Source organism: Entelurus aequoreus, linkage group LG01, assembly GCF_033978785.1.
Source record: "Entelurus aequoreus isolate RoL-2023_Sb linkage group LG01, RoL_Eaeq_v1.1, whole genome shotgun sequence".
NCBI classification, from domain to species: Eukaryota; Metazoa; Chordata; class Actinopteri; order Syngnathiformes; family Syngnathidae; genus Entelurus; species Entelurus aequoreus.
In genome coordinates, this window is record NC_084731.1 from 77146168 (window position 1) to 77163022 (window position 16855).

The 16855-nt window shown below is 41.0% G+C and overlaps 2 protein-coding genes across 6 annotated transcripts in view; one reads left to right on the forward strand and one right to left on the reverse strand.

Annotated features, from left to right (window-relative positions):
• Positions 1–2930, forward strand: part of LOC133657411 (uncharacterized) — a 15198-nt gene extending 12268 nt beyond the window's left edge. For all 4 annotated transcript variants that reach the window (XM_062058721.1, XM_062058738.1, XM_062058730.1 and 1 more), the window contains one exon: positions 1508–2930. In XM_062058721.1, the coding sequence (XP_061914705.1) occupies positions 1508–2450 (943 nt within the window). In that variant the 3' untranslated portion in view covers positions 2451–2930. The remainder of the gene's footprint in view (positions 1–1507) is intronic.
• On the reverse strand, positions 2499–16637 carry LOC133657434 (cobalamin trafficking protein CblD-like). 2 transcript variants are annotated; one of them, XM_062058759.1, is made up of 8 exons: positions 16537–16637; positions 16077–16130; positions 12099–12240; positions 11797–12014; positions 9669–9774; positions 9457–9572; positions 4771–4857; positions 2501–3241 (listed from the first exon to the last, which is right to left on the reverse strand). In XM_062058759.1, the coding sequence occupies exons 2-8, from the start codon at positions 16086–16088 to the stop codon at positions 3011–3013; spliced, it is 912 nt and encodes a 303-aa protein (XP_061914743.1). In that variant the 5' UTR covers positions 16089–16130; positions 16537–16637; the 3' UTR covers positions 2501–3010. The 2 variants fall into 2 exon arrangements, with proteins under 2 accessions (XP_061914753.1, XP_061914743.1); XM_062058769.1 differs by lacking the exon at positions 4771–4857 and having other exon boundaries at positions 2499–3241.
• Positions 16638–16855: the final 218 nt, after the last annotated feature.

Here is a 16855-nt window from a genome sequence, read left to right on the forward strand (position 1 = left end):
GGTGAGCACGGCTGTTGATGGGAAGATAAGGGCTGGCTGGCGTAGGTGGAGCGCTAATGTTTTATCATAGTTCTGTGAGTTCCGGCTGCCATTTTGCTAAATTAGCCTTAGCGTCGTTAGCAACAGCATTGTTAAGCCTTACCAGGCTGAGAATTTTTAACCGTGTAGTTACATGTACATGGTTTAATAGTATTTTTGCTCTTCTGTCTATCCTTCCAGTCAGGGGTTTATTTTTTTTGTTTCCATCTTCATTTGAGAACGATGCTAGCACGTTAGCTCAGTAGCTAAGTGTGTCACCGATGTATTGTCTTGGAGATAAAAGTCACTTTAAATGTCCATTTCGCGTGCTCGACTCTCATTTTCAAGAGGATATAGTATCCGAGGTGGTTTAAAATACAAATCCGTGATACACAATAGAAAAAGGAGAGTACATAGTTCTGTGAGTTCCGGTTGCTAAGCTGCTAAATTAGCCTTAGTGTCGTTAGCAACAGCATTGTTAAGCCTTACCAGGCTGAGAATTTTTAACCGTGTAGTTACATGTACATGGTTTAATAGTAGTTTTGCTCTTCTGTCTATCCTTCCAGTCAGGGGTTTATTTTTTTGTTTCTATCTTCATTTGAGAACGATGCTAGCACGTTAGCTCAGTAGTTAAGTGTGTCATCGATGTATTGTCTTGGAGATAAAAGTCACTTTAAATGTCCATTTCGCGTGCTCGACTCTCATTTTCAAGAGGATATAGTATCTGAGGTGGTTTAAAATACAAATCTGTGATTTACAATAGAAAAAGGAGAGAGTGTGGAATCCAATGAGCCAGCTTGTACCTAAGTTACGGTCAGAGCGAAAAAAGATACGTCCATCACTGCCTCTCAAGTCCTTCACTGTAACGTTCCTCATCTACGAATCTTTCATCCGCGCTCAAATTAATGGGGTAATCGTCACTTTCTCGGTCCGAATCTCTCTCGCTCCATTGTAAACAATGGGGAATTGTGAGGAATACTAGCTCCTGTGACGTCACGCTACTTCCGGTACAGGCAAGGCTTTTTTTTAAATCAGCGAGCAAAAGTTGCGAACTTTATCGTCGATTTTCTCTACTAAATCCTTTCAGCAAAAATATGGCAATATCGCGAAATGATCAAGTATGACACATAGAATGGATCTGCTATTCCCGTTTAAATTAAAAAAAATCATTTCAGTAGGCCTTTAGTGCTCTGTGATTACGGCACCACTAAAAATACTTTGTCTGCAAAAGCGCTTATAACAATATCTCTAATACTTGGCTAATATGGAGTATTGTTGGCGTTTTTTATAGAGGGCTTTATGGACTGAGTAGAGTATTAACATTAGCTGCATTGTTAGCCACCTCATACTTGCCATATTTTACAACTTAGAATTCATGAAAAAAAACATGTGTTCTTGTCTCACAAGGATTGTGAATGATAGGCAAAATTCCCCAAAAGTGCAGTTCCCCTTTAAGTCTGGATTAAAAAGTGTTATTTTTCCCTTTTAGGAAAGGTTGTGGCACTCTGCAACGGGCCCTCAACTTCTCGTGTGTGACGGAGGATGACATCCACGCGTGCATTTGGGACTCGCTTCTTCTGGCCCTCAAAGACACAATAAACGCCGGAAACGTAAAGACGCCGTGCGGCGACCAGCTGCTGGAGATGGTCGCAGCTAAAGTGTCGAAGACGGTGAACAAGGCGCTGTCCGACATCTCCTTGAAGCCCAACTCTTTCACGTACCCGGACGTGCCTCACCAAGTGTCGGAGATCGGAGAAATAGCGCTACAGACAATCTCGGTGCTGAGGAACTGCTTGGAGAACATGAGGACGGCCGCCGGCGCCGCAGGGGAGGACGTGTGCGCCGACAGCGACTCGTCGGAGGAGAAAAGCAACGGCTTGGTGGCGCCTCTGCCCACGCCTGTGCTCAACACCCGGGCGGAAAAGAAATTCCGCGCCCGCACTCCCGCCGACGGCTGCGCGAAGACGGAAAAGGGTTGTTGTCGCCACACGTCCGTGGGAACATGGACAAAGAAAGAAAACACCTTTTTCACCGTGTTGCTGTGGAAGCTGACGGACCATATCGCCCACTCCAACTCCAAGTCGGTGCTGGAGATGGACATCGACTGGATGTTGGCGCATATCATGAGCGCGGTGGTAGAGACGCACCCCAACCTCCTGCTGAACATCGGTGACTTCCATGTCCACATCTACAAGGACCTCTGTCAGGAATTTGGATCTAAGGAGCGCCTGTATTTCTCCATGGCGCGCTCTCAGGCCGCCTTTGTGGAAGCTCTCGCTCGGGCACTCAGGCATCATCTCCAGGCGCCGAAAAAGACCGACTTTTTCACCAAGATCAGGGCCTTTTTCAAGAAGAAGACTGCAAAAGTGTCCCTGGCCTATGAGCAAGGACAGATGTGGCTGCAGGCTTCCACGGGCACCAAGAAGCTCTGACCCGGGTCTGAAGAAGCCGTTCTGACTTCTTGCGAGGAAACCATAACGACAGATGTTTTTCAGTGCAGCCTGACGAGACGTCGCTTTATTGGTTCGGCAGCTGAGATTCCTCACAATCAGTGTTGCCCGAGTGCAGGTTGGTGAATGATGCAACCTGCTTACCTCTGGCCATGGAGCGCTCAAAGGCTCCCTGCCCCAGTACGGGGGTGTGTGGATGCTCCCTGCCCCAGTACGGGTGTGCGGATGCTCCCTGCCCCAGTACGGGGGTGTGTGGATGCTCCCTGCCCCAGTACGGGTGTGCGGATGCTCCCTGTCCCAGTACGGGTGTGCGGATGCTACCTGTCCCTGTATAGGTGTGCGGATGCTACCTGTCCCAGTACGGGTGTGTGGATGCAGGGCATTGCCGCGGGTTCACGGCCAAGCACAAGAGTTGCGCTGTCAGAGCTCAGTCCAGTCCACTTGTTTACTACGTTGTTAGAGTGTGGTACTCTCACTTTACATACAGAAACACACACACACGGCGGCCGAGCCTTTTCACAAAGGCCGCGGCGAGATCTGTCTCATTCCACCTCGTCGTCCAGTCCCCGTGAGCGTCCTTGTAGCCGCGTGATGACGGCACTGTGAGTCGGTGCGTTGGTGAAAACGGTGCCCACAAACCAAGGCGTTCCTCTCAGAAGGTGGCGGATGACCGTGCAGGGGCCCGACGTCTCGATGCGGAATCCGGAATGCAGGGGTTCCTCTTCCTCCTTCCCCGTGTGAGCTGCGCTCTGACTAACCGGAGATGCAAAGAACTGTTGGGAAACGAGAAGATAGCAAATTATGATAGAGGCTGAAATAAACTGACTGACTGAACACAATGTTTGTTTCTCTCATAACTAGGGATGGCCACAGAATTCTGTACTTTCATAGACACCGACCGAATTCTGTCGGTCCTATCGGGTATCGATTCACGTAAAATCAAACAGTGCCATGTTTCGATACCTTTATTGCAAACTGTGTTCCATTTGTACTGTGTAGTCCGAATTTAAACTGGAACGCTCCTGCAGGTTGGATTTGCAACTCGAAAAGTCGGAGCTCTCTCACCAACCCGAGTTGGCTTCAAAGATGGCTGCTCTGGATGTAAACAATATCATTTTCTATAACATGTTATAAGCACTTCTGATTTGTTTTTGACGCACAAAATCAGCCACATACGATATATTAGTGGAGGTTTAAATATGGTAACCTTACTGTAGTGTAAACTGCTGTTTCTTAACCATGTCGGGCCGGGAGTGGCCCCTAGGGGTCTGCCGAAAAATATTTGCTTCTCAGATATGGTCCTTATGGGCCACAGCAGTACTTAGTTGTAATACACTTTTTCACCACTTGTGGCAGTAATTACAATAACAAACAAAAAGAAGTCTGGAGTTATAGTCAAATTTTAAGCGCAAAAATTATGACTCAAGTAGTGAAGTTGTATTTTCATTTGCACTTACATTTTATTGACAGTTAATTAAAGAAATATTATTCATCATTGATTTAGTTAAAATTTGTTTGTTTTAGCACTGGGTAATTGTATGTAAATGTATTTTTCATAAATTTTTATGAGTACCTACTTTTAGTTTCATGGTTAATGGATTCATATCATTTGACAAGGTTTATTCTGTAAAACTAAGTAGGTTAGATTATTGAACACAATTACAAATAAAAAGTAAGGTAACAAATACAGTGTTATTATTTGAGTGGGCCCCAGAACCCTACTTTGTGGAAAGGTTGGGCGTTGAGGTCAAAAATGTTAAGAACCCCTAGCGTAAACGACATTTATTTCATGTGGTATATACGTTCTACATCGCTAGCAAAAGCATCTGTAATTCCTCTACATCCACCGTGTTTGGAGGTTGCAGGAAGCGTGCATATTTTCCCAAAGGTTGTTGATATTCAGACAAGGCAAGCACAAGAATTGCTTTCGTGGATGTGGCCATCTTGATTTCCAACCTCGTAACTGGAACGCTCACAACTCGGCTGTGACGTCATTATCAGCTCAGACTTCCAACTTCAGAGGTAAATGGAACACATCATAACCGATTTTAACACCTCCAAAATTGGTACTGGATAACAGACTTTGCACAAGTAAACATGCTGCAGGACTGCTTGTATCGGAGCGCTTATATTGACGATTTCACATGCAAGCGGATATCATCCGATATTAGACTTTTTCGAACCGATATCAGATCGGGACACCCTGAAATGCAACACCAGGGCTCTAATAATTAAATAACAATACAATACTTCATCTCTTTAGCTGCAAGTGTACCGAATGGATTGACTAAAAACAACTCACAGCTTCTCCTGTTGTCGGGTCGATAAAGTCCGCCCAGTAGCCTGCGGTCCACAGCGCGAAACATATTTCCTTTGCGCCGCTCACAAACTACAAAAGATGAGGAAGCGCAGCGAGCGTCACTTCACGCCTCTTGGGATCAAAACACAGACAACAAAAATACAGAGGAACCTCAAAAGTGTAAACGCTATGCTGTTGCTAACATACTGACCGTGCTATAAGAAGTCATTTCGGCAATGGCTCACCTGTGTGAAGCTGGCTCACCTTGTCCTTGCAAACCTCAAAATATCACTGCTTTTCAATTTTTAACATAATTTTTTCCGGTTTGTGCCGTTTTAATTCATTCCAAAAATACATTTTCTGATCACCACAGTCCAAGGATTTAGCAGGCTTTCTTTTGTGATTGTTGTGGCCTAAAAAAGGCCTGAATATGTGGCAACCTGTTCAAAAAGTTGTGACAAAAGTTGTTGTTTTGAGGCTTAGTTTTTCTTCGATAACATTGTCTCAACTTGTGATTTTATAAATGTTCTGTTTTAAGTGCTACTTGTAACCTTAACCTCAAAGAGCACAAGATTCCAACAGAGAAATGGAACTTAAACTAGACATTGATGTTTTACTCTTTTTTTTTTACACCGCAGACTTTAAAGATCATTGTCAAATTACTATATTGTTATAAATAATTATAACTAATAGTAATAACTAAATGTAATTACAGCACGGTGGCACAGGGGTTAGTGCATGTGCCTCACAATACGAAGGTCCCGAGTAGTCCTGAGTTCAATCTTTCTGTGTGGAGTTTGCATGTTCTCACCGTGACTGCGTGGGTTCCCTTCGGGTACTCCGGCTTCCTCCCACCTCCAAAGACATGCACCTGGGGATAGGTTGATTGGCAACACTAAATTGGCCCTAGTGTGTGAATGTTGTCTGTCTATCTGTGTTGGCCCTGTGATGAGGTGGCGACTTGTCCATGGTGTACCCCGCCTTCCGCCCGAATGCAGCTGAGATAGGCTCCAGCACCCCCCGCGACCCCGAAAAGGGACAAGCGGTAGACAATGGCTGGATGGATACAGAAACACCACCCACAGCTTCATTATAGTCAGCTGCCTGCTCTGCCGCCCACAAGTTGCAGAAATTATCCGTGTATTCTTTACACTTAAAAAGTGATTTATGTTCCAAAACATTTACTCCCGTACATTAAGAGTATTTGTGAACTGTTAAGAGTAATATATAGCGGAAATTTTTGTTGGTAAATGAGATTATCATCACACTTCTACATCTCTGTCATGCAAATACTGCCTCTTTTGCTAGGTCAGCATTGCAAATGAGAATCTGTTTTTAGTTGCTTTTTAAAAAATGTATGAAAATTAAAAAAAGATGAGAGAAAAAATATAGTTTTTTTGTTTTAATATGATTTCTGTAGGACAACAAACATGACATTAACCTTCCTAATTGTTAGAAATCCCACTGTTTATATTAAACATGCTTCACTGATGAGAGACTTTGGCAAGCACCGTTTTGTCCTACTAATGTTGGCGGTCCTTGAACTCACCGTAGTTCGTTTAGATGTACAACTTTCTCCGAAGCTACCAAAGAAAGACGTGTTGTATGCCGCCACTCCTTTGTCTCATTTTGTCCACCAAACATTTTATGCTGTGCGTGAATGCATAAAGATGAACTTTGTGGAAATTGCGGCCATTTGACAAAGTTACGAGACCACGCATTTTCAACCATTGGTTTAATCTGCTTGATCGATTCCTGGTTTGGGTAATTCTCCCCAAACATTTCTCAAATGTTTGCACGGTCACACATTTGTGATACTATGGTTTCAATTGCTGCGTTTCCATTGCAGTTTTTCTCAAAATAAAAGCGATATCTCAAAAATTTCGACAAAGTACATTTGCGACCTGTGTTTCCATTTAAGGAAGTTTTGCGCCATGAGCAGTAATTCTTGTAAAATCTCATCCCGCGAGACTCCACTTTAAGGAAGGAATTGCAGCCACCACTGTCGCCGTGATGTCAATAGATGACGAAGCAAGCGGGTGATCGCTCAAAGGCAATGTACTTACGGCCCCCTTGACATTGTTGGGTCATGTGGGTCTCCGTTTCCGGGAAGGGACTAGCCAGACGGCCCGTTGCGGTGGTCCCGCTTCGACTCTCTCGTCATCATTTGGGATGTGCGTGTCTGTTGTGATTTCCCTTCCTGGGTCCATGACCCGCCCTATCTTGCCTCTGATTGGCCTGTCCGTAATGTTTTGACCTAATCTTAACCAATTGTGACTCACCATAGTAAACCAACCAATCATGGATGTTCTTATACGTAAACCTCATTGATGTTTCCCGTATATTTTGTCCCCTGCCCGTGGAGTTGCTTCACTACGTAGCTTTGATTTTTAAGTTAATCTTTAATGGACAACCGTAGTTTTTACAACTGGATTATCAAAAACCGTACTCCTTACGGGAAAACTGTAGTTGTTGGTAGGTATGGCAGAGAGACGGATCAAGATTTTAACACACATTGTCAGTCATAAAAAACGAAGAAAAACGTAAAAAATATTTTCCCACAAATATAAAAAAAGACGGATTTCCGACTATAGACGGAAAAATCACATGCCTGCAGGTTTTTCGAAATACGGGTGTTTCCATTACCAGTTTCTTATTGTGATATTTAGGTTTTGCGCATTTTTCGGGGTAATGGAAACGCAGCTAATGTTATTACAGCTTCTTTTGAGTGAACAATAAAATGGTAAAAACATTAAAGGCCTACTGAAACCCACTACTATCGACCACGCAGTCTGATAGTTTATATATCAATGATGAAATCTTAACATTGCAACACATGCCAATACGGCCGGGTTAACTTATAAAGTGCAATTTTAAATTTCCCGCTTAACTTCCGGTTGAAAACGTCTATGTATGATGACGTATGCGCGTGACGTCAATCGTTGAACCGGAAGTATTGGTACACCATTGAATCCAATACAAAAAAGCTCTGTTTTCATCTCAAAATTCCACAGTATTCTGGACATCTGGGTTGGTGAATCTTTTGCAATTTGTTTAATGAACAATGAAGACTGCAAAGAAGAAAGTTGTAGGTGGGATCGGTGTATTAGCGGCGGACTACAGCAACACAACCAGGAGGACTTTGAGATGGATAGCAGACGCGCTAGCCGCCGACCTCACCTTGACTTCCTCCGTCTCCGGGCCGCCGACCGCATCTATGATCGTCGCTCCGTCGATCGCTGGAACGCAGGTGAGCACGGGCGTTGATGAGCAGATGAGGGCTGGCATAGGTGGATAGCTAATGTTTTTAGCATAGCTCTGTAGAGGTCCCGTTGCTAAGTTAGCTTCAATGGTGTCGTTAGCAACAGCATTGTTAAGCTTCCCCAGCCTGGAAAGCATTAACCGTGTATTTACATGTCCATGGTTTAATAGTATTGTTGATTTTCTGTCTATCCTTCCAGTCAGGGGTTTATTTATTTTGTTTCTATCTGCATTTAAGCCCGATGTGCTATCACGTTAGCTCCGTAGCTAAAGAGCTTCGCCGATGTATTGTCGTGGAGATAAAAGTCACTGTGAATGTCCATTTCGCGTTCTCGACTCTCATTTTCAAGAGGATATAGTATCCGAGGTGGTTTAAAATACAAATCCGTGATCCACAATAGAAAAAGGAGAAAGTGTGGAATCCAATGAACCCTTGTACCTAAGTTACGGTCAGAGCGAAAAAAGATACATCCTGCACTACACGCTAGTCCTTCACTCTCACGTTCCTCATCCACAAATCTTTCATCCTCGCTCAAATTAATGGAGCAATCGTCGCTTTCTCGGTCCGAATCGCTCTGGCTGCATTGTAAACAAAGGGGAAATGTGAGGAGCCTTTCAACCTGTGACGTCACGCTACTTCCGGTACAGGCCAGGCTTTTTTTTATCAGCGACCAAAAGTTGCGAAATTTATCGTCGATGTTCTCTACTAAATCCTTTCAGCAAAAATATGGCAATATCGCAAAATGATCAAGTATGACACATAGAATGGATCTGCTATCCCCGTTTAAATTAAAATAATTCATTTCAGTAGGCCTTTAAAGCTTTAACAGCACAAACGAAAGGCAGTGGTATTTTTCATATTTACAAAGACAAGGCGGCAACATTTTTTAACAATTAAACACTCTGTAACACGCTGTAATGACCGTCGATAAAGGCTTTATGTGAAGGTGAAATAAGAAATTAGGCTCTGTTAAAAGTAACACATACAAAACACGATCTTAACTTATTTAAGTGAGTACCGTAATTTGTTATTCTTATAGCCAGACCTGTGTGTTTACTTCCGTACCTGACGGTTTCGGCTGCAGCTGTTGCTTTCCTCAGAGGTTGTCACTGCAGATAGCGCAGTCAGCCTGCTACTACAAGCAGGAGGACAGCGCCAAAAACTGTTTAAATCAGCTGACCAGACACGTCACAGCAACATCACGTGAAAACCTCTGAGGAAGGCAAGGGTTGTAGCCAAAACCGTCAGGTACGAAAGTAAACACAGGTCTGGCTGTATGAATAATAAATTGCATTATTTTTGAAGACCTAATGAACCTCTTTGGTTTACTGTATAAGTGAGTGTTACTGTTTCTTCACATAACTTCTCCCTTCAATTAAAAAGTTAAATCAACTTTTGAGGTTCCACTGCACACCCCCAAGACTCACTCTGCTGAGCAGCTGCTCTCTGTCCGGCTCCGCCTCCTCCAACAGACCGCTCCTCTGCGAGACCGTCACGACTGTGATGGAAGTGTTGGGTGCCGTCGGGAACAACAGCTCCAGATCTGTCCGTCGCGCGCATGTTTGAGAGTTAGCTTCACGTAGAAGCACTGCCGGTTGGGATAAAGAAGGTACAGGTACAACTCCAAAACTGTGCTCACCTTTTCTTAGCAGCTCCGGGCAGGAATTTATGGAACAATCTGTGTCTGTTTGATGAAAATACTGCTCAGCTTTGTGAACCCGCTTGGATATGGGCCCCAGTTTGCCCTGAGAAACAGCACATGCAAACCCAGGTTTAAATGCACGTGTTGAATTTGAACACAGGAATTTAAAATCTAGCCACTTGAGAACATTTGAGTGCAGCAAACTACAACGAAGGCCTTGGACCAAGGGTGTCCAAACTTTTTCCAAACTGAAAAATAAAGGCAAGTGGGGGGCATTTTGATATTTTTCCTTTTTCAAAATCATTAGGGCTCCTCTCATTTTTGGTAAATGTTAAAGGCCCCAGTGGCCCAAAAGGCTCTCAGTCACTTAAGTGTTCAAAATAAATAATATATAAATTTTATTTTATCTTTTTCACTTTCAACACTTAAACATCTAAATATCAACTTCAGATCTAACCTTTGCCATAATGTTTTTTTAATGTTTTATGCCCTTTTCCCCACCAAAGAAAAATATTTTTCACGGCAAAAACACAAAATATGCAATATTTTCCCCAAAACATTTTTCAAAATAGAAAACTTGATGTTAAGTAATTGAAGCCTTGTATAGGTAAATAATTTATAACAACATAGCTTTTGCTTCATTATTATTTTTTGTTCAATGATAGTTAAAAAATAAATTGACTTGATCCAAAGGGCCCTCCCCCACTCATAAAAGTGTAAAAATAAATCATATATAAACATACATTATATTTACCAATTAAATCTCTAAATCAGTGGTTCTTGAACTTTTTTCACCAAGTACCACCTCAGAAAAGACTTGGCTCTGCAAGTACCACCATAATGACCAACATGAAAATACAGTAGCGTAGTAGGCCTTGGCATTCATTCGAGGTTTTATTTAACAACGATATTTTTGGCCACTGGAACACTACACACAGTTTGAACGGTAACATTGTGTGAGTATTTGATGAAGTGATTATTTGGCATACCACTAGATGAAGACCGCGTGCTACAGTTTGAGAATCACTGCTCTAGAGCAACTTGTGATTATCCATTGATTATAAGGCTTTATTATTTTTTGCGCAAAGACAGTTTTAAAGTATAACACTGCTAGCATGGCAGCTTCGTGTTATTAGTGTCAATATTGCAACATTTTCTCGTTACATTACACATCTTTGCTTTTTAATTCCAATTTATATGGGGTTTTTTGGGTAACATTTTTATAATGGGCCGCTAAAGAATTAGCTGTGGGCCGCAAATGGCACCCAGGCCACACTTTGAACACCACTGCCATAGCCCAAAGGGCTATTTAACAGGTGCTCCTTAAGTTCAGTTAAAACTTGGGGGAGACTAAAATTTTTGCAGAACATTTTCAAAAACACTAGAGTGCTCCTATTGTATACAGCGGTCCTTCACCACCTGGTGCTTCAAACATTGTGGAACATTGCAGTGTCTTTTGAATTTCCAGTAGTGTTAAATTAAGTCTTATAAATGTGTCAAGTGAGAGGAGTGTAATTTGCAGCAAACATTTGAATGATAAAAAAAAAATGTAACTCTAAAGCCAAATGTGATCCCGGCATTCAGGAGCACCCAAGATGGGAGATGTGGGGCAGATCCTGCGGGAAAATGGAGAAAGAAGAGCAGACCCGGCGCTCAAAAACGAGAACTAAAGAAATTAAGAGGCTAGCATTCTATTTTGTGTCCTCTTCTACTGATGTTTTCTTCATGATGCTTGAGGAGACACAGGCTATGGTGTCTATGGAAGAGAACATGGAAGAGAAAGTTGGGATTCTTATATATTACTTTTTTGCTAATGTAAACCCTCTCAGTTTGGAAGTTATCATGGACCAGAGCAACAAAACCATGCAATCAACAAGGGACGATTGCAGAGGAAAACTTAGATCAGGGGCAGATCCTTGCATTGACATTTTAACCAAACGAACAGCTCTTTCACATTGGAATCTTCCATAACAGGGCTATTTTTTCCTGAAATATTTAACGCTGACAAAAAAAACAACCTCAAAATAAAATTAATACTGAAGGGAGACGTTCGGACCTCGGTGGAAAGGTAGGCCCCTGAACAATCTGGTTAAATAGCCCTGCCTTAGACTGATAACATTCTCACCTGAAACTCATTGACAAACTGGGCCAGAACAAACTGGTGTCTCTCGGCACTGCACGGTGCCGTCAGTACATCCGGCACCACTCTGTTCGCCGTAGATTTCTTCTTCTCTTCCACGCCTTCCAGGTGGCTGTCGAAGCCCACATTACCTGGCAGCTGGAAGCGTTGGTCCTGAGGTCCGAAAGGTCCCATGTTCTCATCGGGCCACACAGTTCTGGGGCCTACAGGACATACGTGTTATTAGTTAGCAGTTATTGACACAAAACTTTGCTATGTTCTTTTTCCGCGCCGAGTACAATACTCACCTGAGTCCGCATGGGACACAGCTATGTACGGTTCATCTGGGTTTGCAGTGGAGAAGGTTCTGACTCTGCAGACCTCCATGGCGGCTAACATTTGCCGACCAATTGTTTGAGAACGGACCAGCCGGCCTCCACCACACAACACCTTCAGGGTAGAAAAAGCATGATTTAAAAAAAGAAATACCTGATCGATAAAAATAATGAGTTACGCATTTTTACTGCTGATCTTCTAACTGGTTCAATTCTAAGTTATAGATGCTGTCACATTCCCTATGCGCAAATCTAATAAGCTGGTTCCTGTAAAAGTAGAAGTGTAAAAAAAATATATTTTTGAATGAATCGCGATTCTTACTTGTAACAATTCTTAATCGATTAAAAAAATATATGTACGGTATATATATTTTTCTTTTTTTTTTAAATCTGTCCTGTCCAGCCACTCAGGCAAATCAGATTGTTGATGTAGATGATCATATCTGCTGTACAGATTAACTTTAGAAAAGAGAAGTGTTGGATACTTCTCTTGCCTTATTTGTATTTGACTTTATTAAATATTTGGGTAGAATTTTAAAGTTAAAAAAAAAGTTAAAGTATTAAATAAAATCAGTTTTATTTTAAGTAATATGGAAATGTATCAGAGAATTTATCTGTTTTATGGAGGAAGGTAGTTAATCATAGAACTGGCACCCAATGTTTTTAAAAAAGTATTGATTTTGAATCAAGAATCGTTTTGAATCGGGAATCGATTCTGAAACGAATCCTGTAGTGCCCAAGCATTCACAACCCTATTCATAAGTTCCTTTTTTATTTTATTTTTTTTAGAAAATGACTTATTACATTTGAGAGAACACCTGTTAAAGAAAAGATGGCTGACGTCAACAATTTATTTAGAAGAAAAATGTATGATAATATTCTTTGGTATAAATGCGCTTTTTTGACAATAATAGAATATTGAAAAGATTAAAATTATGTTAAAAAAAAGTGTATCCCTACAAACATTTTATTATTCTTTCTTTCTTCCTCTTAAGAACAATTTCAACTAAGATGAATTTTTTATTCTTATCAAGTCGATGTATATTTGCTCCCACTAAAAATTCCAATATAAATTAGGACTGGGTTGATCACAAGTTTTGCTGCCCAATATATTGACCGTTTGCCGATAAACGATATTTCTTGTCAACATTATGATAATACATCAAACTAATTCAAGTATACCCTTTCAAATGCAATGAATTGTATTTATTGTATATTCCAACATTGTAAATTGAATGTAAACTTTTAAATATCCAAGTTAAATAGAAAAACAAATAATAAAAAAAAAAATTCTGTTTGCAAAATTTTGCACTTTAATAAAAATCACAACCAAAAGCAATTAAATAGGTTATGTCTCTATTAAAGGCCTACTGAAACCCACTACTACCGACCACGCAGTCTGATAGTTTATATATCAATGATGAAATCTTATTATTGCAACACATGCCAATACAGCCGGGTTAACTTATAAGGTGCAATTTTAAATTTCCCGGGAAACTTCCGGTTGAAAACTTCTATGTATGATGACGTTTGCGCGTGACGTCGATGGTCGAAGCGGAAGTATTCGGACACATTGTATCACAATACAAACAGCTCTGTTTTCATCGCAAAATTCCACAGTATTCTGGACATCTGTGTTGGTGAATCTTTTGCAATTTGTTTAATGAACAATGGAGACTGCAAAGAAGAAAGCTGTAGGTGGAATCGGTGTATTAGCGGCTGGCTGCAGCAACACAACCAGGAGGACTTTGAGTTGGATAGCAGACGCGCTATCCGACGCTAGCCGCCGACCGCATCGATGATCGGGTGAAGTCCTTCGTCGTGCCGTCGATCGCTGGAACGCAGGTGAGCACGGGTGTTGATGAGCAGATGAGGGCTGGCGTAGGTGGAGCGCTAATGTTTTTATCATAGCTCTGACGAGGTCCCGTAGCTAAGTTAGCTTCAATGGCATCGTTAGCAACAGCATTGCTAGGCTTTGACAGGCGGCACAGCATTAACCGTGTGGTTACAGGTCCAGTGTTTGGTTCGGTGTCTCCTGATAGTAGTATTGTTGATTTTCTGTCTATCCTTCCAGTCAGGGGCTTATTTCTTTTGTTTCTATCTGCATTTAAGCATGATGCTATCACGTTAGCTCCGTAGCTAAAGTGCTTCACCGAATGTATTGTCGTGGAGATAAAAGTCACTGTGAATGTCCATTTCGCGTTCTCGACTCTCATTTTCAAGAGGATATAGTATCCGAGGTGGTTTAAAATACAAATCCGTGATCCACAATAGAAAAAGGAGAAAGTGTGGAATCCAATGAGCCCTTTTACCTAAGTTACGGTCAGGGCGAAAAAAGATACGTCCTGCACTGCACTCTAGTCCTTCACTCTCACGTTCCTCATCCACAAATCTTTCACCCTCGCTCAAATTAATGGGGTAATCGTCGCTTTCTCGGTCCGAATCGCTCTCGCTGCTGGTGTAAACAATCGGGAAATGTGAGGAGCCCTTCAGCCTGTGACGTCACGCTACTTCCGGTACAGGCAAAGCTTTTTTTATCAGCGATCAAAAGTTGCAAACTTTATCGTCGATGTTCTCTACTAAATCCTTTCAGCAAAAATATGGCAATATCGCGAAATGATCAAGTATGACACATAGAATGGATTTGCTATCCCCGTTTAAATAAAAACAATTCATTTCAGTAGGCCTTTAAGGAGGGGTTTGAGGACCCTCAAATACGCACCAATAAAAACATGGCTAAATAAAGTTCTTGTGATCAAAATTATTACAGTTATTATTATCACGGTATTGATGAATGTGTTCAAAAAGTACTAGTACACATGCTAAAATCTTTTAACCAAGCTGGAGGTATGTGTATTCACATAGTTTTAATCACCACCCTATACACCATTACTCATGACGTAGAATACATATCTTAGTTTATATAGAATATTAAATTTTTTGGATTGGACAAGTACTTGCGCCACAATTTGGAACGTTTACACGTGACGTGAATTGAGTCAGACCCGCCTTGTTTACTAAAACTTCCCATCACTTCCAACGCTAATTTCACAAATTTAATCAGTTAAAAAAAAACACCGTAACTGGGAAACCTCATTTTTCTGTATTTATGTTTAGCAAGCATTCCAGTGATACCAACCTTTTTAAAACAGGGTAAATGCTAAGAAATCTTGAGCCCTATTGACTTAGTATTGAAGAAGTTCACCATAAATTTGTGCATTTTCACCGGTTTTAAAAGTCCTTAACTTTGGTAATATTCATCCCAGGAAAATGTAGAGAGGGTCAAATGTAGAGAGTAATTTCACCACACCTAGTGTGTGTGTGTGTGACTATACGTGGAACTTTAACTTTAAATTGAGTCAGACCCGCCTTGTTTACTAAAACTTCCCATCACTTCCAACGCTAATTTCACAAATGTAATCAATTAAAAAAAAACACCGTAACTGGGAAACCTCATTTTTCTGTATTTATGTTTAGCAAGCATTCCAGTGATACCAACCTTTTTAAAACAGGGTAAATGCTAAGAAATCTTGAGCCCTATTGACTTAGTATTGAAGAAGTTCACCATAAATTTGTGCATTTTCACCGGTTTTAAAAGTCCTTAACTTTGGTAATATTCATCCCAGGAAAATGACAATTATATCACTGGAATCGTCTTTACAATACGTATCTGATAATACTGGTTTTATGTGAATCGATTACTTTGAAAAGCTACACACTTACCTACAAGTTGTAGTTCCTTTTTAAATAACAAAAATAATAATAATAATAATACACACACTATATACTTTCTTTACAGAGGAAACATTAATTCTGTTCTGGCTTTTATTTGTGTGTTCAAGTATGTCTACCATTTTCATTTGTGAACGTTTTAGAATGTTTTTTTTTAACAAAGCCTAGAGTCGGCCCTGGTCACTTGTTAGCTAACAAGACACTAGAAATGTCACTTACTGTGCTGGGCATCACTGATAAGCCACCTTTACCTTTTTCTTTACACCGTCACACCTGTTGGCAAACAAAAATAAATATATAGCAGATGTTTAACGAAGTAAAAGTTAAAGCTAACCGCACATGCTAGCTAAAGCTGCTGTAGGCCCACACTAGCTGACGTAATGTTGTGATTACGTCTCAACCTGACGACGCTTCGAATACATTAGGACAAAAAAAACAGTTTTAAGTTATTAACAGTGAAACAACTGCGACGGATGCATACATGATCGGTGTGTTGTATTTGTTTTAAGGTAAGATAAGGTCAATCAGCTGATCTGGTTTTGACACTTTCCCGTTTGAGTCTTTAATTTCACAAATCAAAACAATGACACACTTGTGGGCAAAATAAAACTAAAACATTATATGGAACACATCATTATGCTTGGACTGAATTACACCGTAAAGTACAAATTGTTCTTACCTATTGAAGTTGCACGTCAACCGATCCTCGCATATAACGACGGGAAGCGATTCAGGACATTTCGCGCATGCGCTTTTGGAGCCACGCAAGCGTCGTTAAAAAACTCGCCACTAGATAGCAGCAAAATCAAACTTGAAATTTCCACTTTCGTGACTTTCTACCAGTATTATTTACATTAGTAGCTGGCAAAAACAAACACATGTTTCTTAATTATATTTGTTCATTTTTTAAGTATTTGTACACATGACCCTCATCATAGATATTTATTATTAAATTATTTGTTCTTAGGGCATTAATACAAGTGTTCATAACCGTTTTG